General features: G+C 39.5%; 1 protein-coding gene across 1 annotated transcript; it reads left to right on the top strand.

The window, feature by feature from the left end:
- Positions 1-1292: 1292 nt before the first annotated feature.
- UBE2J1 (ubiquitin conjugating enzyme E2 J1) lies at positions 1293-27992 on the top strand. Its single transcript, XM_014264943.3, has 8 exons — positions 1293-1427; positions 10134-10207; positions 11914-12045; positions 12598-12682; positions 14091-14196; positions 16077-16206; positions 19909-20040; positions 26927-27992. Exons 1-8 carry the CDS (start codon positions 1397-1399, stop codon positions 27200-27202), a joined length of 966 nt encoding a protein of 321 aa, XP_014120418.2. The 5' UTR covers positions 1293-1396; the 3' UTR covers positions 27203-27992.

The raw sequence follows: 27992 nt of genomic DNA, 5'->3' as shown, positions 1-27992 counted from the left end.
AAAATTCATTTCACAGATTAAGGACAATATGAGCTAGATATGAGCTTCAAACTTGCTGAAGACAAGTACGTAAGAGGTTGATTCTTATTTACAGCTTATACTGAAACAAAAGGAAACAGACTGCTGAGATTCTGACCCCTTTAATTTAGATATTGTCTGTATGTTCTTAAAAGTTCTATCCCTGTAGGAACTCAGCACATCATCTTGATGTCTAGAATTACTGAGATAACTTTTGGGGGGCTCAGAAATCTTAGAATGTTGCTAGAAGTGCTTAGTAGTTAGATTTTGACTCTGCACAGGATGTGCCACCTGTTTGAGGACAAGCGAATCACTTGAAAATAAATAGTGTAAGAATTAAGTATTCACAGGGTGAAAATACAGGTTTTAAGATTTTGGTACAGGGGGGTTATGGAGACAAGATGGAAAAATCAGGGCATGTCTTGTCCTTTCTTCTTCTTGTCATCCATTTTCTGTGGTGATGTTGGCACTTTGAGATTAGTTCATAGTAAAAGTGCACTTTCTAATATAGGTGAAAGGTATTGAGAAATAAAGGTAAATATGATATACGTAGTTTTTAGTATAAAAATAGACGACCGCCTAGTAAGAAGTCAAAGTGCCTTTGGCTGCCTTGCTGTTCAGACTTCTGTCAGGCTAGAAAAAAATTTTGTAGATAAGAAATAATAAACAATACTTAAGACTGAAAATCTAGAGAGGGCGGACTCGTCCTTAGGAGTGCAGGCTGTCCCAAAGCCATCCTACGTGTGACCAAGCAGAGACAAAAGCCAGACCAGTCATATCCCAAGTGTATTACACCAATAACCAGATGGAAGAGAAGCAGTTGAGATCTAAATATCTGTCACTGTGGCATGGAAAAGGTGACAATCAAGTCAAGCTCTTGCTGTTAATACTTGCCTAAAATAATAATCATTGACATATGACAACATTTCAGTCTTTCATGATCCTGAAAACCAACAAACAAGATGCTACTCAGTCTTACAGTGAAGTCTGTTGGGTGGGGAGTGTGTTGGGTCTGTGGGTTCCTGGAAGCCCCTTTTCCAAGCCCCCAGTTTTCAAACCCGCAGAGGCCCGGGGGCACCTCGCCCCATCACCTCTGCGGTCGGGGCGGACAGGGCCCATTCTCGCCCGCGCAGCCCCCGCACCCGGAGGCCGCAGCACCCCGTCCCCGCCCGGCTGCCGTTCCGGGGCCGGGCCCGGGGCGGTGCCGGCGCGGCAGGTGCCTCCCCCGCGGTCACGGCGGGGCTGTCGCCGCCACTGCCACGTCAGGGGAGTGTCCCGCGGCGAGGCGGGCTGGGCCGGGCCGGGGCCGGCCTTCCTCCTCCGCCCCCTGCCCTCGCCGCCGGAGCCGCCGCGGAGGAAGCGAGGGGTGCCCGCTGCCATGGAGGCCCGGTACAACCTCAAGAGCCCGGGTAGGTGGCGGCGGCGCCTCTACGAGCTGCCAGGGCTGCTGCGGGCGAGCTGGTCGCGGAGGGCTCGGGGGCCGGGGCTTGGGCTAGGGCCGCGGCGGGGAGGGGGGCCGGGGGCCGCGGCAGTGGCGGTGAGTTCCCTGCGCCGGGGCGGTGGCGGCGTTCAGGCGCAGGCCGGCCAGGTTCGGTTCGCCTTCGCAGTGCGATGGCGTTGAAACCTTCCTCCGAGCTGTAATTCGGTTCAAAACACCCTGACCGCCTGGTCTGTGTGCCCACGCGTTTTAATGGATCGTGGAAACGTACCTTTGAACGTTTAGTCGGGTGGCCGTGCCCTGCTCCCCCCCGGGCATCGCCTGCTCTCTGAATAGGTGCGTGTGAGGGACGGCTTGCCAAGGGTGACTTGGCCTGCGTGGCGTCAGTTCGTTTAGCAGAAGTGTTGCTGTACAGGCTCCATTTACTTGAGTGTCTGTGTTTGCTCCCATGTTTGGTTTGGCATGTTTGCATGTTAAAATTCAGGCCTATAACTCCTGGGCTTTCTTTTGAATCCTTGAAGTGAGAGAGATACATGAAGAGATGTGGAGAAAACAGCGCTAGAAGGGCAGGTTTGGATTCCTGGGAGGCAAACAGTGGACAGACAGGCCGTGCCTGTGTCGGAGCAGCGGCCTCTGACCGGCTGTGCCAGGGCTTCACCCCTGGGAGCCGCTTGCACAGCCGGAGGCCTGGCTGGCACTGCCGGAACAAAACCTCTTCTGCAGCTTGGAAGGGCTGGGAGGGTTTCGGTGTGGGTTGCTGTCCTTGCTTTCCCCTAAGCGGGTGTTCAGAAATAGGCATTATCAGCTTCATGTTATTGTGATGAATAGTGGCTTTATTTTTTAATGGTACCGTCCTCTTACCAGCATGAGAGGTGAGGAGAAACTGAATGTTACGATGACTTGTACCTTACAAATGTCATGACACGCTTGTTTACAAACACACCTCAGGCAGATAATGTGTCTGTTGTTAAATTATGCCCCTTAGCCTCACACCCAAGTTGCATAACTGAAAGATAAGAAGGATCACTCAGCAAATTATGAACTTGTTGTCATTTAAAATATCAGGAAGGAATACTTTATTTTTAGGGAGATATGCAGGATGTGTGGCATATGTGAATTTCCAAGGCCACACAAACATGCTCCCTGGTTGTGGTTTGCCACGTCATGGGAAACAGTAGTGGTGTGCTGTATGACAAGCACCTGGGATCTGGGTGGAGAGGACAAATATTTGTGGCTTAATTTAGAAATGTTCTTCCCCTTTGTTGCTACTTGTCTCCCCTGTATTCAAGAGAAAATTACCTTTACTGGAATTGATTTTCAGCACCTGTTGGTGCTGAAAACCGGGTGGAACCAGCTGTTCCATAGCAAAATGAACTTTATGTGGCAAAGACAAATAATTCATACAATGGCTTAATATTGTTTCTCCAAATTAAGCATGTTTGGTTACATATTAATTTATTAAACTATTTCTTTCCATGTAGATGGTGAAAGTTTGTAAATTATTTATATAACTTCTAAAATTTCTATAATGATTTGGAACATTGGTGTCAATAAGTCAGTATGTGTGAAATCATTCACTGAACAGATATGCAAAAAGGTGTTGAATAAATATAAACAAATATTTTAAATAAATATTGTTTCTTTCACAGTTGTCCATTAAAAATGAGTTGACAGTAATTGTGTATAGCCACTGCTTCTAGTCTGGCACTTTACTTGCTAACCAGGTAGATGAGTATATGCAATTACTTAATATTTCTGTGTATGTTTTACAAATTCCTATCTTGCTCCAGTTATCTCTGCACTTTAGTGCTGGTATCTTACTCTTGCAAGTTGACTGAAGGCTTACAATGAACTCTACAATATTACAATATTAAGGTAGTTTCAGTTAATGTAAAGGCACTAAAATACATAAAAGGTGCACCATATTTTCTATTTCAAGTTGTGTCATCTGTGGATGAAGGGATTACTTGGTAACTGAGCCCTCTAAGGCTTTAGAACAAGTGGCTGACCTTGTGCCTGTTGTTGTTGCTTTGCCTTTAGTAGAGGAAGAACCAAGCTAACCTTTAGGTCAGCTTTAGGGATTTGGAATGCGCTATCTTGAGACAGAGTGGAAAAAGTAATCATTTTGTACCTGTACAAGAGGCTTCTGCTGTTGAAATCTGTCTGCTGTTAGACTTGAGCAAACTGCAAAGGGCGACTTCGTCTGCTCAGTAGACTTTTAAAGGGCAAATTCTACTAACCCTTTTAGTATAAGTTGCTTTAATATAATGTTGTAGATGAAAATACATTTTAAATAGGAAAATATGGGTAAAAAAAGCACATGCCTTTATTGATTTTTATTTTAAGCCAAATTCTGCTGTAGAGTTGTGAAGGAGCTGATGGTCATCTGTGGTTAATACCTGGATCCCTCTTCTGTGAATGTGCTAGACCAGGTTGGTGAGTGGGGATCAGTTAGGTTCTCCATTGCTGTACTTTGTGTGCTCTCAAGCAGACCACAAAAGAGCAGTATTACTGCACATCTTTGTCCTGCTCCTGATTGCTCCTAGGCAATGTGTTCATCTTCTTCCTTATCCCTGTTTCTACAGCCAGTTAGTTCATCCCAACATATCAGAAAGACTCTCCACAGCACAGAGCAAGTTGTTGCCCTGCACGCCAGGTCTCTGTCGCTGAGAGGCAGCGCAGCTCTGGCCCGTCTCTGTTTGCCTCAGGTACAGGCCATGGCCAGTGCTGGTCTGGGATGGCCCAGCAGCTCCTGTCACTTACCCTCTGTGAGAGGAGGGTGCCATGGGGGCATTCTCCTCATGCTGTCTTCTCACACTGCCTATGAACTTGAGTTTCTTTTTTATTTCTTCCCAAAAAGACCATTAATTTTGGAAGGGATGAAATTTCACACTCCACACTTCAGGTTTCTTTGTATTGCTTCAATAAGGCAAAGCCTTGTAAGCTGTTGCTTCATATTTTTGTGTGTATTTTTGGCAATTGTAAAAGGGTAAGCTATTTTCTGTCTTAGGATTTCAAAATGGATTAGTCGATTTATATCAGCCTGCTACCACATGGCTGATAAACCTCTCCCATCAATATTAAAGCTCAGCTGACTAAAGTACAGACTCATCCTCTTCATGCCTCAAGAACATCCCCATTTTCTGAAATTTATAAGACAGCTACTTGGAATAATCTCTTTACTGTTTTTTCCCCAAGAGCTGTGACCCTTGGCCTGCTGTAAGATCAGACACCAAATCTTGTAGTCACTGCTCTTGTAGTGACAGTGTCTCGCTTTTGTCTAGGCTGTGACCAGGTGTCTGAGTGGGTATTTGCACAGACACTTGAAGAATTATGAACAGCTACTGGCAGTGCCTCACAGAGCCCACTAACAACCATGCTTTTTAGTTTTTGGGGGAGCAGAGTTTGTTTTGCTTTCAGCAGATCAACCCATTGAGAATTTGATTAGTGAGGGCACTGGAGGCGTAGGGAGAGCACGTGGAGGGAGGCATGGCATGCTGTCCTGCATCTATTGCCCAGGGCACTGCTTTGGGAGCCTGAAGGCATAGGGAACATAATAATGCTGAGATTGTGATCCTCTTAGCTGTCATCTTCAATATGATTGCTGCTTTTCCTACAAACTCTACTTCTTTCTCCACTGCATATTTTGTACAAGTAAGTGATCCGTGCCAACAAGCATGCGTCAGTTCTTTGTTAACTAAACAGAGCTAATAGGAAATAGCCAGTAGCTGTTCCGTGTATGAAATAAGGATAGATTGTTTAAAAATAAAACGTTGAACAGATGTTAAAAATTTATTTATTGTTTGATGTTAGTGTGTTCAACAAGCACCTTGGATTTTGTAAGTTTTACCTCCCTTTGTGTTGGACTGAACAGTTGTTTTCGATTGCAACTACAAGAAGAGTGCTGTACTTCCTGCTGCCCTGAGGGAAATGAGGACTAAAGATTGGCTGTTTCTGAGGGTGAGAGGAAAGCAAGACAAGACTAATTAAAAGTTTTTGTGTTTTTTTAATAGTTGTTAATACTTTGTTGATCCTGTGAAAGAATGTACATGAGGCTGTGAAGATGTAAAAGAGCTATTCAGGAGGCTTATGGGTCTTGAGAAGGGAAGTATCTGAGACCCTGAGGATGGAAAACAGCTGGCCTGTTTCTTGGCAAATGGTGTTTACATTTGTTTTATAGCAGAAGTCAAAGGAACTGCCAGAGGAATGTCCTGATCTTGGCTGGGTGGAGTTAATTTTTTTCCTAGTAGCTGGTTCAGTGCTGTGTTTTGGATTTATTTCTATTATTTTTAGTTCACAAATGATCACACATCATTCATAGGTTCTAAGCTGTTCGGGAGAATCACATCCACAACATGTCATACAGGTCTTAGTGACACTGTGCAAGTTGCTGTGAACCTGTTAGAGTTTCTGTATGTTTAGATTTAACAAACCATTCTCTAGAGAGTACAGCAAAAAATATCATTGAAAAAATACCATTTTCCACATCAAAGAGCTACTGTGACTCTTTCTTTTAAATATGTTTTCTTGCGTGTGTCAGTGACCAGATCACTTAAAATGGGAATTTTTTTTTTAAACTTAAAATGTCAAAGCTCATCAAGTGCTGTCATTTTATGAGCAATCCTGGGTACTTTACACATAAACTTAATCCTAATGGGTTTTTTTAATGATGTGGAGTGGAGCTACTGACAGATGATTCACTGTTATTTTCCTCTTACAAGAAATTTAAATATTACCTTTATTAAATGAGATTTTCTTTTAAATGCCATTGCAGTTTGGGTTCCCAGGTACTTTGGGCTGCTGTGGGGACTGGTGGTTCAGCAGGTGACTCTGCACTGTGACCTCTGAAGTCACTTGGTGGTTACACCAGCTGTGGGTCAGGCACTCTTGGCTCCATGGTCAGCTACAGAGTGGAGGGCGGAAGAAAAAAAAGCCAGCTGGATTTAAAGAGACCCTCCCAAAATGTCATCCATGACACGTCCATGTAATTGAAAGGACTTGATGCATGTCTCAAACTGTTTATGTGATTTCATTTTTAAAATTTTTTTCTATTATTGTTGTGTAATATTTTTCCTAATTGTCGATAGTAGCCTCATTAATAGAAAAACACATAACAAAGATGACTTGTGTTTTACTAATCACTTAAGTGGATTGAGTAGTTATAGAAGTTTCTCTGAGATGAAGGGTTTTGTGGGAGTTTTACTTTCTGGAAAACCTGTATTCAGTAAATAAATTGCATCTTTACTTGTGCTGTTTTGGTTAGCAGAGCCATAGGGAAAAAGTTACTACTTCTTCTGTATTTTTTTCTGAATAGACCTCCAAATCTTGCTTAAAGTGAAAAAAAAATAATAATAGCAGCCATAAATAAAAAGGTAGGAAACATTTGCCAAAGCAGTAAAAGCTGTCAGGTTGTTTTATTCTTCTTTTCCCAGCTTAGATAAGTCATCTTGAAAGATTGAGAGATCTCTAGCTTTATGCCAACTGTTCTGGATTCCATTATTTATCTGTTCATTATATCCTTTCTTTTTCAAACAGTGGAACTGAAATTTCAAACTGAAGTTTGAGAATTCATTTCAGAATGAAAAGGTTGCTGTACATTTGAGGAAGATACTGTCATGCACAACCACTTTTTTTTTTTTTTTTAAGAAAAGACATAATGATTTACTACGAAAACACCACCGATGTTCAAATCCTGTCATCCCTTTAAGCAGTCACACTGACGTTTACAAAGACTGATCACTTGCATTTTCCATGTCCACAAGGTTTCCCCAGCCACTAGCTACAGACTTGTCTGGTTGGGCACACAGCAGGAGTACTTGAACATGGCCTGTAGATATATTCAAAAGAAGCAGTTGTGTGAACTGGAGTTTGAGGGTAGCTTGAAGTAAAGGATGACAAAAGTGGAATTTGAATGGACGTGGTTTTTGGCAGAAATGAATCTTTGAATCACATATGCATTTATTGTACAAATTTTGCTCATTAGTTGTTATTCCACCACCACTCAATCCTAAAGCAAGCTGGTGGCTTGCAACTTGATTCTTAGATTTTTAATATCCATATTTTGCTTTTCAGAAAATTTTGTTCAGTGTAACACAAGAGGCTGATTGTCAGGCAGAGCCTCTGACCTGTAGTGTTCTGTCTTTCCTCCACAGAGCAGTAGAGAGCTCCCACACCTCCTGCTTGGTGGGAGCTCTCCTATAATCTCCTGTCCAGAAACTTAATTTCCTCAGGATTTAATTTTGATGAACATTAAGTGTTACTGGGTGTATCTTTGAAAATGTGGTTATTTTTCATGCTGATGGTCATGTCACATTAAAAAAATAACTTATTTTGTCTCTAAAACCTGTCTTAGACAAATTCTGTGTCTCGACTTTTCTTTTTTTTTTGGCTGAATTAGTGATACTCTTTGACTTTATTGACAGTCTGCGATTCTTTATTTCAAATGGGTCCAAACCATTCTGATTTTTCAGAATTGCCATTGCCCAGTGTTTACTCAGTGACTCAGTATGACTTAAGTGGGTTGAAATACCACGACTTCTTGCAGGCAGACTTTGCGAATTATGCTTGTTTCTTCCACTGCAGTATTTGGTAGCCAAAGGAAGAACTGTTGCATGAATACTGCAGCAGTGCTTAAAGAAGAAACAAATTTTGTCTTTCTTCACTGGATCACACGTTCTCAGAATGAACCTTTACCTCTCTGGGCTTCTCTTTGCAGCCTCTCAGTTGGTATTTTTCAGCAAGGTGGGAGGACAAACACAAAATGGTTTGGGTTGGCAGGGATCTTTAAAGGTAATGTAGTTCAGCCTCCCTGCCTCAGGCTGGGACACCTTCTGCTAGATCACAGCTCAAAGCTTTGTCCAACTTGACCTTCAAGGCTTCCAGGGATGAGGCCTCCCCAGCTTCTCTGGGCAGCTTGCTTTAGTGTCTCATTGCCCTCACTGCAGAGAATTCCTTCCTTATGTCCAATCCAAACCTACTCTCTTTGAGTTCAAAATCATTCCCTTATAAGCATCTTCTAAGTATTGAAAGGTCACAGTAAAGTCTCCCTAGAGCCTTTTCTTCAGGCTGAACAAGCCCAGCTCTCAGCCTTTCTGCATGCACATGTGCTGCTTAGAATCATGGAATAATAGAAAGGCTTGGGTTGGAAGGCACCTTAAGGATCTCCTACTTCCAACCCCATGAGCAGGGACACCTTTCACTAGACCAGGTTGTTCTGAGCTCTGTCCAGCCTGGCCTGGAACACTTCCAGGGATGGGGCATCCACAACTTCACTGGATAACTTGTTCCGGCACCTTACCATTCTCACAGGGAAGAAATTCTTCCTAATATACAATCTAAGTCTACTCTCTTTCAGTTTGAAGCTATTCCCCATCTTGTTGCTACATGCTCTTACAAAAATCCCTCTCCCATCTTTCTTGTAGGCTCTCTTCAGGTATTGTTACATACATTCTCAGTTTTCTCACAGTCACCGTTTTGCTTCATGGGGTGTTCATTTTTAGCTCATTCTTCTCCTAAAGGCAGGTGTCCAGCCTTGTTGGCTGTGAAGCAATGCTGGGTCCAAAGCCTTTTCTGGTCTAGACTGGTTTTCTTATATTCCTCTCTAATGAACTGGTAAACCTTAATGAAGATGAAAGAGACAAACTGTTACTCAGCAGACCCTGAATGCTGCTGGCTGTGCCATGACCTTTTGGGATCGGTAGGTTTTTAATTGACCCCTCCCTGTGGCAGCAGCATGACTGAGGTAACTGGCAGCAGCAGATTTTCACGTAATTGGTTTTCTGTTTGGGTTGTAAGAAGTGAAATTCTCTAACTTTGAGCCGTTGTTTACAGCTGTCCAAAAGTGTGAAGGAGGTAAAGAACTTTTCACAGTAGATTGGAAGGAGAATTCCTGTGTGGGGAGGTCCGAGTTTTTTATTAATGTATGGTGCACATGAGGGCACTTGAAGTATAAGTGATGTAACAGAGCTTGCAAAAGAGGGCAAAGAAGGAAATACAGAAAATACAGGTGATGCTGGTATTTCTGAAGTGGAAGGTTGGAGAAGGTTGCTAATGAGTATCCTGAAGTCATGATAGAATACCTGGGTGTTCACACTTGGTGGCAGGTTCCAACTGCAGAGGCCCTGGGTAAATTTTTCAGGCTGGGCATATGTGTTTTCAAATCTTGTATAAAACTTCATCTCCTCTTCCTGGTGATGTGTTGATTTCTCTCAAGTATTACTGTGACCCCCCTTTGATCAACTAAAGGAGTATTCATGTAATTGTCATGGGAGGTGTCAGGATAAAGCTTTTCAGCAGTTGTTAAAAATGCACTCATAAGGTTGTTAGCCTTGTAAATCTTGTAGCCTGAAACTCTGTTAATGATACATATGTTTTTCCTCCTGCTTGGTGCAATTGCCAATATAGAACTACTTTAGTCCTGGTGTTCAGTGTTGAGAAACTCTGTGACCATGCACGGATTTTTCATAACTTTATGCTTGTATAACCCATTTAGGGTTTATTCATCATAAGTAGTTATATAGTATCTTGAATTATGAACTCCAGTGAAGAAACTGGAATCTGCTGGAGAAGATTAGTTAGCTGAAAAGAGTTCTTCAGGAAATGTTTTATGTATTTTTCTATGTGATGCATATTAAGTTATTTTCTTCATTTTCATGTCTTATGATTTCTTTTTTTTCAGCTGTCAAACGTTTGATGAAAGAGGCTGCAGAACTGAAGGATCCTACAGATCATTATCATGCACAGCCTTTGGAGGTTTGTTTCTCTATATGGTTGTAAGAGCTTGTAATTAGGCTACTTTATTAATATATGCTCTTAATTAATATATACTTCTCTAAAATGCATATATATTTAAAATGTACATATTTAAATGATAGCAAACCGATTTTTTTTCCCCTATGATGGAAATCAGCAGCAGAATTCAGCTTCAATGGTCTTCTAGTTCAGGGTATTGGTGAAAGTATTTAGTAACAGTTTTACATGGCACCTGTGTAGTTTTATAGCATGGGTGTGTATATTCCCCCCATTGCCTTCCCAAGACTGTGGAAATACTTGATATGTAAATCAAGCTTTTTGTACCCAAACCTGACATCTGGCTCAGTTGCTGAGTTGGTCACTGAAACACTTAAGGTGACCAACTCTGAGGATTGTTGTTTTGCTTTTAAGAAAACCTGTGAAAAACACAAATGTGTACAATTCTGGATGCGTTGTAAGAGAGTGGGATTTCACTTAAGGGGTAGCTTCTTGTCTAAACACCCAGTTAAGTTTTTGGATGGAGAGAACAATGAAATTCTGGTGGTTAGAAGCTTAAACAGAAATCCCTTCTGACTTCACTGGGTTAATCTAAAAAGCAGTGTTCTGTGGTATTCAGTTGGGAGGTTTGATTTTCAGCTGTTTGCAGAAATGCATAACACACTTGTCTTGCTCACATAATAATGCATGTTCCTAGGTGCTATAAAATTATTCCCTATTGTTTACTGGTTTTTATCTGTAGCTTGCTTCTCCTTCCTGTGGTAAAATGAGAGGTTTAATTCTTGCTATTATTTGTAACCTACATGAAGATCTCATTTCTGGATTATAATGGTAGTTCACTGGGAAGAGAACACTGGCAGATGAAAGGAAATGCTGGAAACCTTGACAGTTATCTCCTAGACTTGAAAAACTGCAACCATGTGGGCAGTCCCAGTGCTGTAATACCAGTGTTTAGCATTAGCTGGGGGATCTCATTCACTGACAGCAAGCCTCATTTAGGCTCCTGTCCCAACAGCAGGAGTTGTTCTGTTTGTAAATACTTAGGAAGTTGTTGGCAGCACAAGTTCTAATACACAAATTCCAGCTCAAAACTACAAAAAATAATGTTTAAAGAGAAGTTATTTATATGTCCAATGATGATAAAACTCTAGATTTCAATGTGTATCTTTCAAAGTTGTGCAATAAGGCACAGTACCTGTTTCAAAATTGTTAGTGGAGGAGGAAGAATAGTTCTGTGGGGTGTGAGTCAATCCCTGTGTTGACCAGGGCATGGAAGGAGCTTTGGGAAGGCTGTCATTACTGTTCTGTCTTGGTGTTGGTCTCCCCTTGGTTCTCCAGAAATTATTGTTCACTGAGGCAAAGATCTAAAGATTTTGGATCTTACTCTCAATTGACTCAGTTTTCTATCTGTTGGGTAGTAAAGCTCTTCTAATAATTTATACAGCTAGCATAAAGAATTTGGATAATGAATTTGAGGGTTTTGGCAAATTTTTGCACAAGAAAATTACCAGAACCCTACATTGCTTTATCCTTAGTGCTGTGTTCTCTTAACTCTCTACTTGATGTTGGCTTCTTAAAACTTCTGCCTGTGTACTGGTTCTTCAGCCTGTCCTTGTTCAAGAAAATGACATCAACTTGCCTATTTCTGTGATGAACACTTTTTCTTTTTTTTCCCCCTCCGCCTTCTTCCATTGATGGGGGCATTTTAGGACAATCTTTTTGAATGGCACTTCACTGTTAGAGGCCCTCCAGATTCAGATTTTGATGGAGGGATTTATCATGGGCGAATAGTGCTACCACCTGAATATCCCATGAAACCACCCAGCATTATTTTGCTGACGGTAAGTAAGCATGCTTACTCATTTTTCATTTTTATTGTTATCAGTTTTATCATAGGGAGATTCTTGGCATTTAACATAATGTTATTTTTGTAAGAAAGGTGGCACATACACTATAATTGAAGATCCAAAGTCTTCCAAGATTTTTTTGTAATCTCTTAATTGCATGAAGCCTTATGCCTAATAAATGGAAGTTCTTTCCTCTGGGAGCAGTCACATTGCTGATGTGATTCTCTAGCCTTCTGTTCTCCCCATGGGCCTGCTTGGTTTCTGTTGAACACATTGCTCAGATGTAGGAAGGCAGACCTGTAATTTGAGGCAAAGGCCTTCCTTTGTGCATAGTTTTGTAGAAGGTTTTCTTCATGCATTAATAGACTCAGATGACAGAGTTCTGTTTTCAAGAAGCAAGTTGAAATTTTATGGTGTTGGCAGTAGTATAATTGTCACATATTGTTTGTGTATGGAATTCTTTTAATCATGATTTTTACAACTTTTACAAAAACTCAAGAGTTAACTGCTGGCCTGCTTTATTGTATCCTCCTTCTTCCTTTCAAGGCAAATGGCAGGTTTGAAGTGGGGAAGAAAATTTGTTTAAGCATCTCAGGGCATCATCCTGAAACATGGCAGCCTTCGTGGAGTAGTAAGTAACAGTTCCTTGATAAATGTTACCCCCATTAAACAACTTGTTCTTTAAACTGAAAAAAAATCTCCTGAGGAATGTTTATAGTGCAAGAGGAGACAGATTTTGAGGGTGTAAAATTATGGGAGAATTTGTCAAATGTAATGTCATAAAAGAGTGAAATTGAATGATTTGGGCTTCTCTTTTTTAAGTAAATGCCAGGGCTGAGAAGCTGAGGGGTGATGGTAAGCTCTTCTTTACTTGGATACATAAGCCTTAAGAATTCTCAGACTACTTAGAACATTCTTTCTGTGTTTTGGTTAAAATTTTTCTTACAAAAATAAATCCTGTTACTTTACCCTGTTTTTGCATGATCGCTAAGCCAGCTTGAATAATAATAGAAGTGAGTTTTCAATTCTAATGATGTGGTTCTGAGCACTCAAGAGGAAGATAATGTGGTCTGAGTTCAGAATAACTGAATTTTCTCTTATCTTTATTTTTAAAAATACTGTTATTACAGCTGGCACAGTTCATCCAAGGCAATATGCTTATGTTCAAGTAATTTTAGTTTGGCTGAGTACAGTATATCAATTATTTCTACATCAGTTTCACTTTTAAAATATGTTAGTAAGATTTTAGGAGTTTTCTAGCAGACCACTCTTCAACTTTTGTAACGTCTCCAATGTTTTTTTAAAGAGTAGAAAATACTGTGTTTCTAAGTAGTTGTATATATTCTGTCTCTTTTCTGTGGTACTTATTTTGATGGGATATTTATTTACCAACTGTATTGGCAAGTGTCTTGAATTCTTAAATTTCATTACATCTGTAAAACAAAGTCCAAGTACAGATGTTGTCATCAGAGATGCTTCAGATGAAGAACAGATGAGTTCTGTTACAAACAGTTATTAATATTTTAAGTGAGCTCCTTCCCCTATTTATGATGACATAAAGGAACAAATTCTGCAATACTTTACAAAAAAGAAAAACTTAGCATGTGTGCACTAAATTGCAGAATTCATGTCTAATAGAAAACAGAAAAAAAAAATTCCCTGTGAACCGTCTTATCTTTTTCCTCTCCCCCTGCTCCCCTTCTCCCCTGAACCACTTTTTATATGTTAGTTTTGCTTTAATTTTTTTCACAGTTTTTAAAGTCTGGAACACTCACCTTAATGCAACATTTTTGTGACAATTGATTTTTTTCTTCTCTGTTGACTGTTTGCTTTTTCTTTGTTTACCACCTTGTCTTAAAACAGAATTGAGAAAGCTTTGCAGTGTACCAAAAAAACCCCAAACCAGTGCTGCTTGTAGGAAATTCAGACTTGGCAGAATGAAGTTTTGCAGTCAGAAATTCAACTTTGCCAAGTTTGGAATGCGATTACATAACTGTTGTTTCTGCCACTTTGTTTATATCTCTGTTTTCCCATTTTAGTAAGAACAGCTTTACTAGCCATCATTGGATTTATGCCAACCAAAGGTGAAGGAGCAATAGGATCTCTAGATTACACACCAGAAGAAAGAAGAGCTCTTGCAAAGAAGTAAGTGTTAAGTTTGTTATTGTAGGTACATTTACATTCAGTCACTTTTAGGGTAATGCATTGAGTAGAAAATAAGCTATTTTAGTCTCTTATCTTCAGTCTTTATCTTATCTGTTCCAAATAAAACAAGTTTGATGCCTTGTATGTGCGGTCACTTTTTTCTCAGAGTATTGTGCAAACCTGGAACTTGCAGTAAAACAAAATATTTTGAGAGCACTTCGTTCCTTCCAGTATTGTGTGGTCATATTTGAGGTTTGTCTGAAGTTCAGCCTTGGAGCTGTAATTAACATTGTGATACAGTACTAATTGCAGCATGGAGAGAAAATGGGTATGATGGAATTAATAGTAAGGGGGGGAGAAAACAACCAAAATAATGATGTATAATTGTCTTTAAGTAATAATAAAATTACTTCAAAATTCTGAAGCAACTTTTTCTAAATGATCTTTAGGAAGTTACGATTAGGTTTGTGACTATGATGAAATTATTGGCTTAGTGGACAAAGGGAAGGCAGTGAGTGTTGTTTTTTGGACTTCAGCAAGGCTTTTGGTGTCCTTTCTGTTATCCTCAGTTATGGAGTACAGCCTAGGTGGTTGGGGACAGTAAGGTAGATTAAGAACTGGCTGAGCTGCCTGGCTCAAAGGATTGTGATAAGCAGCACAAAATCCAGCTTCAGGCTGGTCACTATCGGTGTATTCCTGGTGTCAGTGCTGGGGCCAGTGCTATTCAGTGTCATTAATGACCTGGATAATGGGACACTTACTGAGGGTGCACCCTCAGCAAGTTTGCTGGTGATACAAAGCTGGGAGGAGTGGCTGATACACCAGAAGGTTGTACTGCCATCCAGAGGAGCCTCAGCTGGCTGGAGGAATATCAGAGAAAAGTCCTGCCCCTGTAGAGGAATAGCACCAGCTGACTAGCTGACTAGAAGGGAGTTGGAAGGGAAGATTCTGGTGGTCACCATGCTGATCAGGAGGCAGCAGGGTGCCCTTGCAGCCAAGAAGGCTGATGGTGTCCTGGGTTGCACAAGGAGCAGCATTGCCAGCAGGTCAAGGGGAGTGATCCTACCTCAGTACTCAGCACTGGTGAGACACCAGGAGTGCTGGGCTCAGGTGGGGCTGTGACCAGATCAGAGTACAAGAAAGACAACACGTCCTGGAGCAAATTCAGTGCAGTGCCACAGAGGTGATTGAGGGGCTGGAACATGTTTCTGCCATGGAGGTAGTAAAAGAGCTGGGAGTGTTCAGCCTGGAGAAGAGAAGGTTCAGGGGATCATATCCATATGTACAGTTATCTGAAAGGAAGTTGTAAAAAAGGTAGAGCCAGGCTCTTTTCAGTGGCATTCAGTAACAGGAGTGAGTCAGTGGGGTAGGTTGGTCTTGGTACTGTGCTGTCAAGTCTCTGTGGTTCCTCGCTGGCCTGGAGAGCCACTTGCAGTGTGCCCTATAGGGAGATGGTGTGGGAAGGTTATGTTCTCCAGGAAGCTGAAATTCCTGGATTGGAGGTGCAAGCTCCTGGGTCCAGTATAACATTTGTAATAACAGTTAAATCTTTATAATTTATAGTTTTTATTTGCTGCAGACATAAGTATTTTAATTGTAAGAAATTATTAATAAAGTATAAATAAAAGTGATATTTAAGTCGGTTGTCATTACTTTCCTAAATGACATAAGAGAATTTGTGTTATATATAGATAATATAATATAGATAATTCTCAACATATTTTTTCAAGATAGTGTGATTTGAGGCAGAGGGAAGTACTTCTAAGTTACTAGCCTTGCTACCACTTGTCTTTCTGTGGATTGTTCTGCAAATAGTTTATTAAACAAGCACACAGGAACACTGAGAACATGCTATTCTGAGCTATGTCATTTGTGGGCAGGTCACAAGACTTCTGTTGTGAAATGTGTGGCACATCTATGAAGACAGCCCTCTTACCACTGACATCTGGAAGTGTGTCAAGCCAGGCAGACAAGGAGGCTAAAGAGCTTGCCAGGCAAATTAGCTTCAAGGTAAAGTCACTGTTTAAACTTTTATCTCTCTTGTATAGAATTAGAAAAGAAAATACTGAGGGAAAAACTTGGAAATCACAGAAACATTCATCATCTCAGAAGACCTTCATCAATTGCTATGTGGAAGCCGGTTTATTTCAGTATAGTCTGAAAGAGAAAATAAGAATGTATTTCTTGAAATTTGCTGCTTAATAAGTTGTGCATCTCAAGCACTGATTGATTAGTTTTAATTTTAGTGGTAACCACTGTGGTAAAAACTGCCTATGTTGCTTTTACTTCCACATTTTCCAACACTAATAACTTGATTAAATTCTCCAGAATTAGTTTTATCATAAAAGTGTGACAAAAGTTTGGGCAAAGCTAACCTAAATTTTTTACCTTTGTGATTTTTTTTTTCCTTTTGGCTTATGGAAGGAATAAAACATATTACTACTGAAAAATGGTTGCAAATTCTTTTGAACTACTCTGCTACTATCTGAAGATACTGAAAGTTGAACTCTGGTATGGAAGTTGCTGTGACCGAGAAATGTGTTCTCTAGCTTGTGTTTCAATGAAAGCAAGGTTTGTTTAGACAAATACATTCCTTAGAGAATTGCATGTCTTGCATGCACAGTGTTGTTTTTCACTGGGTTTTCCACTAAACTCTTAAATCATCCACTAAGGAAGACTACTGTGCATGAGGGCAGGGAGCTACAGTTACAATATGAGAATGTGGCATTGGTGTAGAACACATCCTCACTAAGGTCAGGGCTGCCAATATGTCCCCTTTTATCACCCATGTTCTTCTAATAGTGTCCTAAAGGCTACTTTTTACTTCTTTTGTGTGTGCCAGGAAAGTAAAGATTGTCTTCTGAGCATTCCTGACAGTTTTGCAGGATGTGCATATTCCTATGCCATAACACTTAGAATAAAAACATCTCCAAATATTTTACAAAGATACAAAAAAAAGGGACAGAATTTTAAAGCTGAACTGCTTGGAGAAACAATGGGTTGCCTTTTCCTGGCTTTTTTACTGTATATAAGGGTTTAAAGTTGTAGGTTTGTTTTTTACTTCAGAACTGCTAATCTTCAAAGAAATTCTAGAAATATCAGAGTTTGGTTTTGTTTGGCTTTTTCTTTTGTGAGAAAGAACTCATAACTTACATGAAAACAATGTTTTCATACATTTTTCAGTTTTAAAATTAAAGGCTTAGAGATATCAGTTTTTAAAGAATACAGGTGCTTTCCATGTATCTGTGTGCTTGACACCACCTCCTAAGAACAAGCACTTGTCAGGAGAAAAAATAAATGAAAGCCCGAGGTTTCTGCAGCCTTTCACCATCCATTGTGATTTTGTGGTGTTTTTTTTTTTTTTTAATAAGGTAAATCAGTTCTGTTCTCTGGTTGCACTTTTCTTCCCTTCTCAAATCAAATTTTAGTGGTTGGCATTTTTTAAGCTTCCTGCTTCTCTGCTTTGCTTGACTTTCTTATCTTTTGTTGTTAGGCAGAGGTGTTCAATTGATGTGTTTGTAATAAACTAATAGTATGAATTACTAGCAGAAAATAAAGAAGTTTTTAATCATTTGGATACATTTCATATCAATTTATGGGGTAGTATTTGACATCAGATTGCTGATTGAGTGTATAATTTGAGAGAGTCTCTCTACTAGCAAACATACTAGCAACCTCTGCATTCATCCTTTAATAAGAGGTTTCCTAACTATGTGTAGATGATCCCAGGGTTATTGTGTTTCTTACCAGCTTTAAACAAGATGGTAACTTTTTAAAAAGTCATTGAGATAGGAATATGAAATTCAGGAGGGGGAAAAGACCCCAACACGTCTTCGCATTACAGTTTTCCTGATTCTGTGAGCATCCACCTTTGTTCCTGTCTGTTTTAATAGTAAATTGTATTTTGTATCAGTTTTATATTGACTTCTAAATAGTTTCCTGTGTTTTAGGTGTTATATAGCAGAAATTCCACCTTGCTTAAAACAGGCAAAAAGAAAAAGAAATCACTAATGGGATATGTGTCACTGTAAAACAGTATGGTTTCCCTTCATGTTGCCATCACAAGGCATATTTTGCAGTAAAATTCTCTGCTCACCCTCATATGTTTAAAGATGTTGGTCATCTTTTGAATGTTAGTCTCACTTCAGTCTAGATATTAGACTTAGTACTTTCAAAAACTATAGTAAATCAAATGCACATTTGGTACTGCTTTATAGAGATCAACAGTAAAGATGAAATAAGCTCATCTTGAAAGAAGCAAGAGTAAGAAAATTGGTCCTCTGGTTCTGGGGAACTTAAGATGGGATAGGAAAGAAAGATTCGCCCTGAGGATTGTCAGATGCTGGAGCAGAACTACCCAGAGAGACTCTGGAACCCCCAGCTATGGAGATGCTCAAAACTTGTCTCACATGACTCTAGAGAGAACTGGACCAGGAACATCTGGAGTTCCATTCCGGTCTAAATGTTTCATAATTCTGTGTTGCTTTGTTGATGATCCATATTTGAATCATAACTTTTCCTGTCTAATATTACAGTTCATAATAGTTAAGTACAAAGACAAAGCAGTCTTCTTAGCAGATTCTAAGTTTTCAAATGTTAAATCCATCTCCAGATTGTTTTGGTGCATTTTTTGGATTCTCTTAAGGTAATACATATAAAGAAACAGAGAACCTAATTTCCTCACACTAAATAATATCATGAAAGACTATTATACTGTGATCTTACCAGTTTGTTATCACAGTGTTTTCTAATACACTGTTTGTATTTCCTGCTACTACTACCACCACTACCACCATGTCTGCATTTGAAGACTAGATTTGAAGTTGTCATTTGGTAATAAATTGGGATCTAGACACATGACTTGAGAGGTGACTTGGTTACTGATAAAAATTGATCTGGTCAAGACTTCCCTTTTTTTTTTGACATGTGTAAATTTTAGAAGTATTCCAGTTCAGCACTATGATGGTATATCCTTTTCCATTCCCAAGAGATTATTGCTGGCAAATATTCTGGAGTTTGCATTCTTCTACATGTCCCTACTGGTCTCTTGTCTCAGATTTCCTAAATGAAACCTAAATTCTGGGAAATAATGTGCAGTAGACATTTTGTAAATGTGTATGAAAGCAGTATTGAAAGACTTGAATTTTTTCTTTTACTCTGTGCTGAAATTTAAATAGTGGACACTGGTATGCAAATACTACCCAGTGTAGTGTCGTACATATATGCCCCCTCTGTCTGTGAGGCAGCTTTGGACTGAAAGCAGTACAGCCAGATTACACTGGCACTCACCAGAGGCTCTTTAGTCCTGTGGGGGAACAGGCTGTGCTACTTCACTTGTATCAACAGTAGGCCAACATTGTCTTAAGGACATGCAAAACAAAAGTTTTAAAAATTGTGTTATTCTGGCATAATGTCCTGGATCTTCTAAAGACTTTTATTTTTTGCTCTCTACATCTGTGCTTTTTTTTGAATGTTACATTTGATATGCGCAAACAAAATTGGGTTTTAAACTGTTATTTGCACATTTGCAGTCTTATTTTTAAAGAATGAAAATTTCTTAAACTTATTACTGTGTCATCAGAATGCAGCTGGCACACCTGATTATTACATTTTGGTAAGCCTCATATTCTCTGCAAAGAAATACACGTTCCAAAATAAGCCAAATTGTTTTGGAGCAATTTTGATCCTGTCTGTGATGTGTGCTTCTTGTAGGCAGAGGTCAATTCATCCAGGAGATCTGATGCTGGACCCTCAAACACATCAGGGCTGAACCACTTTGCTACTTCACGTGAGCCCCAGCAGGATGGTGCAGCCAGAGCATTCCCAGATCCAGCAAGTGCAACGGTATGGTCCATCTTGGAGCTTTATTGGGCAGAGTCTGATTATTAAATTGTCCTCTTAAGCTGATTGGAGTCTTGATTAAAGTATGTAGTTCATATATTTATGCTGGAGCTCCTGCATACCTTTATATAAAATCTGCTAACAAATAGTATGCTGAATCATTTTTAGAAATAGCAACCTTTGCTTTCACTTTCTTCTCTTAAAACAAGAAATAATGTTCTTTTAGCGGTTCTTCTTTCCAGTGTTTCCTTTAATTACATTGTCTTCATTAAAACTTTATGGTGTCTGAAGCACTACAATTTACCATCTGTGTAATGTAGCACAGGTTTTCTCTACAGAATTCTTAGCCAGAGGCAAAAAATGTTTCAGTGATAAACTGTAGCTTTTAAATATTAATCAATACTATCTTCTTGGGTTTTATAACCTCTTAAGTTAGTCTAAAATGTTCTTACTATTTGAAATATGACACTTATATTTTAATACTGCTAGGTGTAGGGCTTACATAAAGGTTTCAGAAGTGACTGAGGTCTGGTGGTGGGCCAAGGCAGCTGCTGTAACGACTGTTGCAAATGCAATCTAAATTCACTGATACATTGCAGGCAAATCCCAGCTAAGCTGCCTTTTTTAGAGAGGATGGGGCTGCAGATTGGTTAAAAAACCTACAACACGTCCAATAACATCTGTTGTGTGTTTGCAACATGTTTTCAAGCTATGTAGAAATATAAATATGCTAATAGCAAACTTTCTTCCCCCCACAGTAAGGGGGAAGAAATTCTTCCAGATGGTTCAGGATTTAATAAACCATTTTATTATATTATTCTTAGTACAAATCCTGGCTAATATAGTAGAAAGATCTGATACACCAAGGCATTGCTGGCATTTTCTTGAGGAGAGAGACTTTTTAAAATTAATCACATTTTAAAGAAAACTAGTTTTATCAATTATACTGATTTAATAATTAATGATTAATTTTCAGAAGATGACTCTTAGGGGAAATGAGATCTTTAAACATATAAATGTATGTAAAAATGTTCATATATATGTGATCAACTGTAAATGATAATTGGTTCATGTTTTAGAGAATTGAACTAATATTCAGGATTGTTAGTGGTACTTTGAACCAACACCTGTGTTTCTGAGCTGTCATATTTTGAGTGTTAGGAATTGTCTGGAGCCATTCAGTAGTGGAAAATAGCCACAGAGTGGAAGAAAGAAATGTGTAACAGGAAAGACTGTTTTAAGGAATTTGAGCTTGCTATTTTTGTGTTCTTATTAATGTGAAAGGTAATAGAAATATTTTCAAAGTAGGGCACTCTGGGCCTTGATCTGCTTAGAGTGTGAAAGAGTTCCCATGCAAACCTCAGATCTTTTCTACTCAGCTGGGTTTCCTGCATGTGTAAAATCTGTTTATTGAGTCCTCGTTGGGTAAAGACCTAATTCTGTCTTATTAAGTTGTGTTAGATTTGGGCAACACCAAAACATACTATTCTCTCTTTGTGGATAAAATGTTTGCCACTTGCTCTACAAATGTGTACCTAATTTAAAGCTGTTGTGGAGAATTTGCTGGGTTTACTCTCTCTTAGAGAGTAAAAAGGGGAGAGATGGGGCCAATGCTGAATCCTTGTATTAACTTGTTGATATAGTGGATTAATGTGTCTCACTCTGAAGTCATGGGACCTTTTGTCTTTCTAGGCAATACAGAGGTGAATACTCAAAGTAATCATGCAAAAAAAATAGAGTGTTACCTTTCTTCTGCTCCTAGAACAGTTGTAACCAGTCTTCATTAAAGTCACAATGGTAAATAGGTGCTAAGGGAAGGGTCACTTCTAGGTGAAGGTGAAGGAATCTGTGGTCTGCGTTTTACTATGGGACTGCTTCATGGTCGAGTTTGTTCTTTCCAGCATCAGTTCCACGATTTTTTTACCTTTAAGTTGATTGAAAGGCCAGATTTTTAAAGTGTGTTAATGGCAAGATATTTGTGATCACAGTAATGTCCTTCCTGGGAGAGGGCTAACTTAATTTTTGTGTGAGGAGCACTCTGAAATGGGTCTCTGCAATGGCATCACTTTGTGTCCATTTCTTTGTTCCACGTGGGGCCTTATTCCTGAAGAGAGAATTTTTCATTCCATCAGAAAGAGAAGTATTTTTAATTAGCTCTCCCTTCTGTCGTCTTTCACCTAGGGAAAGGATTATTGCCTCACTGACTAAAGAAGGACCAAGTCTTACAGTATGTCCATTAACTGTATGTTTTTCAGATTTCAAAACTCAGTTTGAAACTGTTGTTTATGTTTTGGCTGAGTCATTTTGTTACTCAGTACTTCAACCTCACAGATTGTTGCCCTTTGAAAATACTCACTGTGTAATTGCTGCGTGGATGTGTTTGTCTGTGCTGTGGGGAAGGTGCACTCAGAGCTCTTGACTTTGGGCTTTCCCTGCCTGACCACATCTTCCAGGTCACTTCCCTTCCTCCCACCTTCTCTTGTCTTTTTGCCAGACCAGCAGTGGTTGTTCCCAGTCACTGTCTTGTTAGTAATGACTGGAGTGTGCAGCACTGGTGCAGATGTTGCACATTGGCTGTTAAGTTTTATGTGCCTGGATTATTAGAGAACATTCATCCAGCCTTTAAACAGCTGACTTTTGAAGGAAGAAGAGGGAGGGGAGGGGGTTGATTCTCATGCCACTGAGACCTGCTTCCCAGGAGAACCTGTCACAACATCATTGAGGTTTGCCAGGTGCAAGGCAACGAGTACAACAGCATGAGAACAAGGAAAGGAACAACCCTGCTCTGGAAAATGCTGCCACAGAGACTCATCTGAAAGGATACAGAGCTGCAGAGAACAGTCTTTAGCATTAATAAAACTAAAACAATAGGCTACCTAAGGCATTATGCAGTGTTTGTGAGGAGTCTGAACTGAATGCAGAAAATACCTTTGACTAGACTACTTCTGACAGTACTTTATTTTATTTGTAGTAGCTGTTGATGTCTACTCAGGGCAAAGTGATGATGTATTATTCTTGTTTGAGTATTCAAAGTGCTAGCAAGGTACTGCTGCTGAAAGCTGGCTTAATAAAAATAACTGAGGTAGTATTAAGGTGAAATCCTTCCACATCTGAGCAAAACAATGTTTTAGAAGGAATATATTGTAGATACTCAGGTGGGACTCGGGTGCAGTGGTCACCTAAATTTTGGTACCAAAACTGATCACAGTGGGACTCATTAGTGGAGGCTGGAGAGCAGTGCAGATTGCTCAGCAGCAGAGGCTGGTGGGCTGCATTTCTGTCTCACCCCTGATTGCACAGACTAAATCTGTGTGGATTATGGGTGTCTAAACTTCCACCAAATCTGTAGCAATACATTTGGTGCATTGATATGGAATGATGTCCCACCTTGGGGCTTGTAGCTAATGAATAAAGTCGATGCTTTGGGAGCTTTATTAAGTAACAAGGTAAAAACTGTAGGTAGGCTTTTCTGATAACCTGGGAATGCCTTAAGCCTCAGTACACCTGTTATTAAGCAGTATCTTACAGTAGTGACTTGCACTGATGATAGTGACTGGATGAAGCATTATGAAGGTGATAAAATAAACAGTGTAACTGAAGCCAGCTACTCTTTAGCTGATGAAGGAAGTTTCTGTCAGAAAATGAGGCTATGTTCTGATGCATGAGATTTATAAAGCCCTTAACTTATAAGTTCTGAATAATATATTGGCAAAAAAGTGTTACCCTTTATCTCTGTTAAGTGATGTCTTAGTTCTGTAATGCTACAGCAACCATTTTAAATGTCTTGACAGTTGAGAATACTTGGCCCAACTTTGATTCATTAAAAACGTGTCATTTTTCGTATTAGCCATTAAGCCATGCTGTGTCAAACTTCAGTGTTTCTTCAGTTAGAAGTTGTACAGGCAAACAAGTGTTGCACCTATCTTGATTTCTGCATCTCTCCCCAGACCATTGGTATAAGTGAAAGAGGCTTCAGTAACCCACAGGATTTATATGGTCCTGAGTTCCTGAGTTTGCTGTATTTTTAAAACATCCCTTCTAAGATTATTAAATATCCTTCTAGTATTCTGATAAAAATTTTTAAAGTAATGGACTGGAGATATAAAGGATGCAATGAATTCTACCATTTTTCAGTAGACTGAACATGATATAAATTTCATTACTTGCATTTTTTTAGATGGTACAAGTTTTTGTTAGTTCTAATAGAAGTATATTTTACTGAAATAGCTTATTCATCAAATAATTGTGTAGATGTCCTTGGAGCAAAGTTTTCTATCAGTCCTAACAGTTTCGGAAGCTTCAGAAATAATGTGACATGTAGCAATATAAATAGTATTTAATAATGTGACGTGTGTTTTAAATGTCTGTAAAGATCAGATGCTAAGGGTAGCTATAATGTAAGTATTATTGAATATTTCTATCTTTAGTCTGTTAAGCCCTCATCTACATTTCCAGTATGGTTTGGCAGAAACCATTATTTGGCAGAAACAATGGAAATTGTGTCATGTGAGGTGTTGTGTTAGTCTAAAAATCTTGTAATGCTTGCTTATGAAGAGTTTAAAGACTTGCCATTAAGTTGAAGACAAGATGATTGTGATTTTTCTTTTTTGATAGTGAAGCCCGTCTGCCATTTTTTGGCATTCTTAACAATTAAGTCTTCAAACAAACAAAAAAATCTGTCTGTCTGTCTATCTGTCTATCCATCTGTCTGTCTGTCTGTCTATCTATCTATCTATCTATCTATCTATCTATCTATCTGTCATCTCTATTACTTAAGATACTGTAGCACCTGGACCCAAATTTATATCGGGTCATGATGATCACTCCTTTCTTAGCTTTGTTCTGCACATCTGGTAATAGTTGGCCATTGATTATGTTGGGAATCCCAAGGTGGTGCATTAGCTGAGCTTTGAGTGAAGCCTTTGGTCTGCTGTTGGCCCAATCCATCTATAATTTCCTCAGAAAAATAACTTAAAGCCTTGAAATTGTCAGTGAGATTTCTCTTGAATCACAGATCTGTTCATGTCAGTGTATGACAGCTTGTTATATTCAGAACAGGGCCTTTCTGTTTTATTTTTAAATTTAAGTTTTGCAGTATTGAGAAGATGTGTATGACAGCCAGTGCTAGTTACTTTTGTTAGTAAGATGAAGGATTAGGAAGATATCTAGACATTTTTATATCTTTAAAAACTGTCTGAGGAAGAAAAACATTGCTTACTGAATTGGTAGTGATAGTTCTTGTGTCCTGAATTCACTTCTCTCCCTCTCACCTTCTGGAAGATGGGAATGTAGATGATTCTAGGAACTTCATTTCTCAAAGACTTGGCCTCCCCAAGTCTTTCTTTTCCTTGGCATGAGGAGCTTTCAAGTGAGAAGCAGAATTACTTTCTTCTGCAGTGTACTGGAAATCACAACAGGCTGCTTGTGGTGTTCTTGGCTGTCTCTGCTGATAAAATTTATCTTTTAAAAACATTTTTCTTTGAAGGTACCCAAGCTGCTTTGCTTATTTAGGCTAGACGCCTGTGTAAACAGCAAGTTACCAAATGTGGAGAGTAATTGCATCAGTGCTTCCTTGCAAATGATAAACAGTGGGAAATAGAATGATGAGGTAGGAACGGAAGGCCTCTTCCCTTGGTGAGACAAATCACTAACTAGGTGGAAATTCTGAATTCTTTATCCGCACACAGAAGAGTCACAAGCCCAAGTGCTGTTCTCCGTCTTGTGGATTGTCAAATCTGATATGCAGTTGAGGGCATTCCCCATTAAGTCATGTGGAAAGGTTATCTTTTATAGGTATAGTAGATGGTTGAAGTAGTGCTTAAGGTTATGGATATTGGGTCCATTAAAAGGCTTTGACAAAAATCTAAAATGTCCAGAATTCTAGTTTAACCTGCTGTTACAATAATCTTGTAGAAGGAAAGGGGGAGAAAGCTAATTCTGGAAAATAGCTGCAAATTGGTTTAAGTAGGAATACCAGAAAACCTTATTTTCTGAGGACTGAAAATGAAACTTAAAAATTTTAAAAACCTGCAGTTTTTTCTCAGAGCTTTTTTTTTAAACACTTTAAAACAGAACCTTGTGAAAATGCTTATTTCTAATGACTGCACTGTATTATTATTTTTAATATTAAACTTGGAAGTTTGAGCTTTTTAGTATTGCAAGCAGGATTATTCTGGTGGGAGATCAGATATCATATTTTCTAGTCCATAAGATTGAAACTTGTTTTCTTCAGCATAAAATTCTCATGAGCAGAACATGATTTGCTTAAGTGTATTTTTTAGTACTTGTAATGCCAGACCGAGTTCACCCAGCAGAGGGCAATAGGTAAGTGTCAGCACGTGTGCTGTGCTCCAGAACTCCTGCTGGGATCGGGTCATTTGTGGTCAGGATTTTCATTTTGGTTTTTCAGTGGTGGTGGTGGTGATGAGAGCAGACTTCTGGACTCAGATGTCCACAGGAAGCACTGCAGCACTGCATAACTACAGTTCTTGGACTTCTCTCCATCCTTCTTTTGGCTTCCCTGTCTTGTTTCCCCTTCAGTATAGGTGACATTGCAAATCCTCAGAGATATAACTACTTAAAGGATTTCTTGAGCAGCAAAGAGTTAAAACAAATCCTTGACAAAGATATTTGAAATATCTAACACAAATACACTTTGGCAGACTTCCTTCAGCCTTCTCTTGTCTATAGGACTGCTGATTTTCAGCTTGAAATATACTTCAACTCAGGATAGCGTATGGGCAGAAACAACCAGCTATAACAATCCTGTAACTATTAGTGACATGTATTAACACTTATCTGAAGAGCATGTTTTAGTCGTTATGATTTTATCTGTTGCTGACAAGAGATAAAATGTACTGTGTGACAGCTCTCACTCGTTGTGTTTCAGTCCGAAGGCCAGAGCAGCAGCGCAGCAGCCGGGCAGGAGCCCCCCCCAGCCGTGCCTGGCAGCAGCAGCAGCTCGCTGAGCCCCCGGCAGCGCCGCGCGCAGCAGCAGAGCCAGAGACGCGCCCCGGCCTCGGCCGAGCTCACCCGCGCTCAGCAGCCCCGCGGCAACGCCAACCACGCGGGCTCCACCGTGCTCATCGTCCTGCTCACCTTCGCCCTGGCCGCCCTCATATTCCGCAGAATATGTTTGGCCAACGAGTACGTGTTTGAGTTATAAGGTTGTTTGTCCTAACAGCAGCGACTTGAGTGCTTCACTGAACATTCTGTGTTGGCTATGACATGAGAACTGTTTACAAAGGTTCCTTTTTGTATTTACACTTAAATCCTTATGAATGTTAATGTACCTACAGATACGTTGCTTGTAGGAAAAGCAAAGTTGGACCTGTAAGCTATGAGTTTTGAGTGCCCACTAGATACTTGGAGAAACAGTGCAGTGGAATAGTAACATTAAGGCATGTGGGATGGGACTAAATTTGAATAATTTATTTAGTAAAAGACAATTTTTAAAAAACGGTTGATTCAATTTTTTATGGGGCATAAATGCTCATATAAGTCTAAATTAGTATGAGATCTGACATTGAAGAGGGGATGATTAAATGAAACACTGCTATGTGTTTGTCTCTGGTGAACTCCTAATTTAGAGGGAATACAGTTTTGTAACCACTTTTATTTGCCATGACACGTTTCCAGAGGAGAAACACATATAATTTGGTTGTGATGCTGGTTTGTGTGTGTTGAATGGGGATGGGATTGTGAGAGCAAAGTAGGTGCCAGAAAACAACTTGCATTATTTTGGTTTTTATTTTTCAGAAGAAAGATTGGGTAGTCTTTTGAAAGATTTGAATGTCCTCTTCTAGTACTTTCAACTGTATATCTTGTTTTTAAAATTTGAAGATTATGCAAAACATGTCTATTCTTGCAATAGTTATAAATATGTAATATAATTATTTACCCAGAGCTGTTGTCTTTTAATTATATCAGAAATATACATAATGTGTTGAACTGAA

Source organism: Zonotrichia albicollis, chromosome 3 (genome assembly GCF_047830755.1).
Source record: "Zonotrichia albicollis isolate bZonAlb1 chromosome 3, bZonAlb1.hap1, whole genome shotgun sequence".
In the NCBI taxonomy this organism is placed as follows: Eukaryota; Metazoa; Chordata; class Aves; order Passeriformes; family Passerellidae; genus Zonotrichia; species Zonotrichia albicollis.
This window is presented reverse-complemented; position numbering and strand designations above follow the sequence as displayed.

Bases quoted from the DNA above. Each gene is read 5' to 3' on its own strand.
- UBE2J1 (XM_014264943.3), top strand. From the start codon at position 1,397: ATGGAGGCCCGGTACAACCTCAAGAGCCCGG. The intron at 12,046-12,597 runs GTAAGTAAGCAT...CTTCCTTTCAAG, and splicing joins CCAGCATTATTTTGCTGACG to GCAAATGGCAGGTTTGAAGT. The intron at 14,197-16,076 runs GTAAGTGTTAAG...ATTTGTGGGCAG, and splicing joins AGAAGAGCTCTTGCAAAGAA to GTCACAAGACTTCTGTTGTG.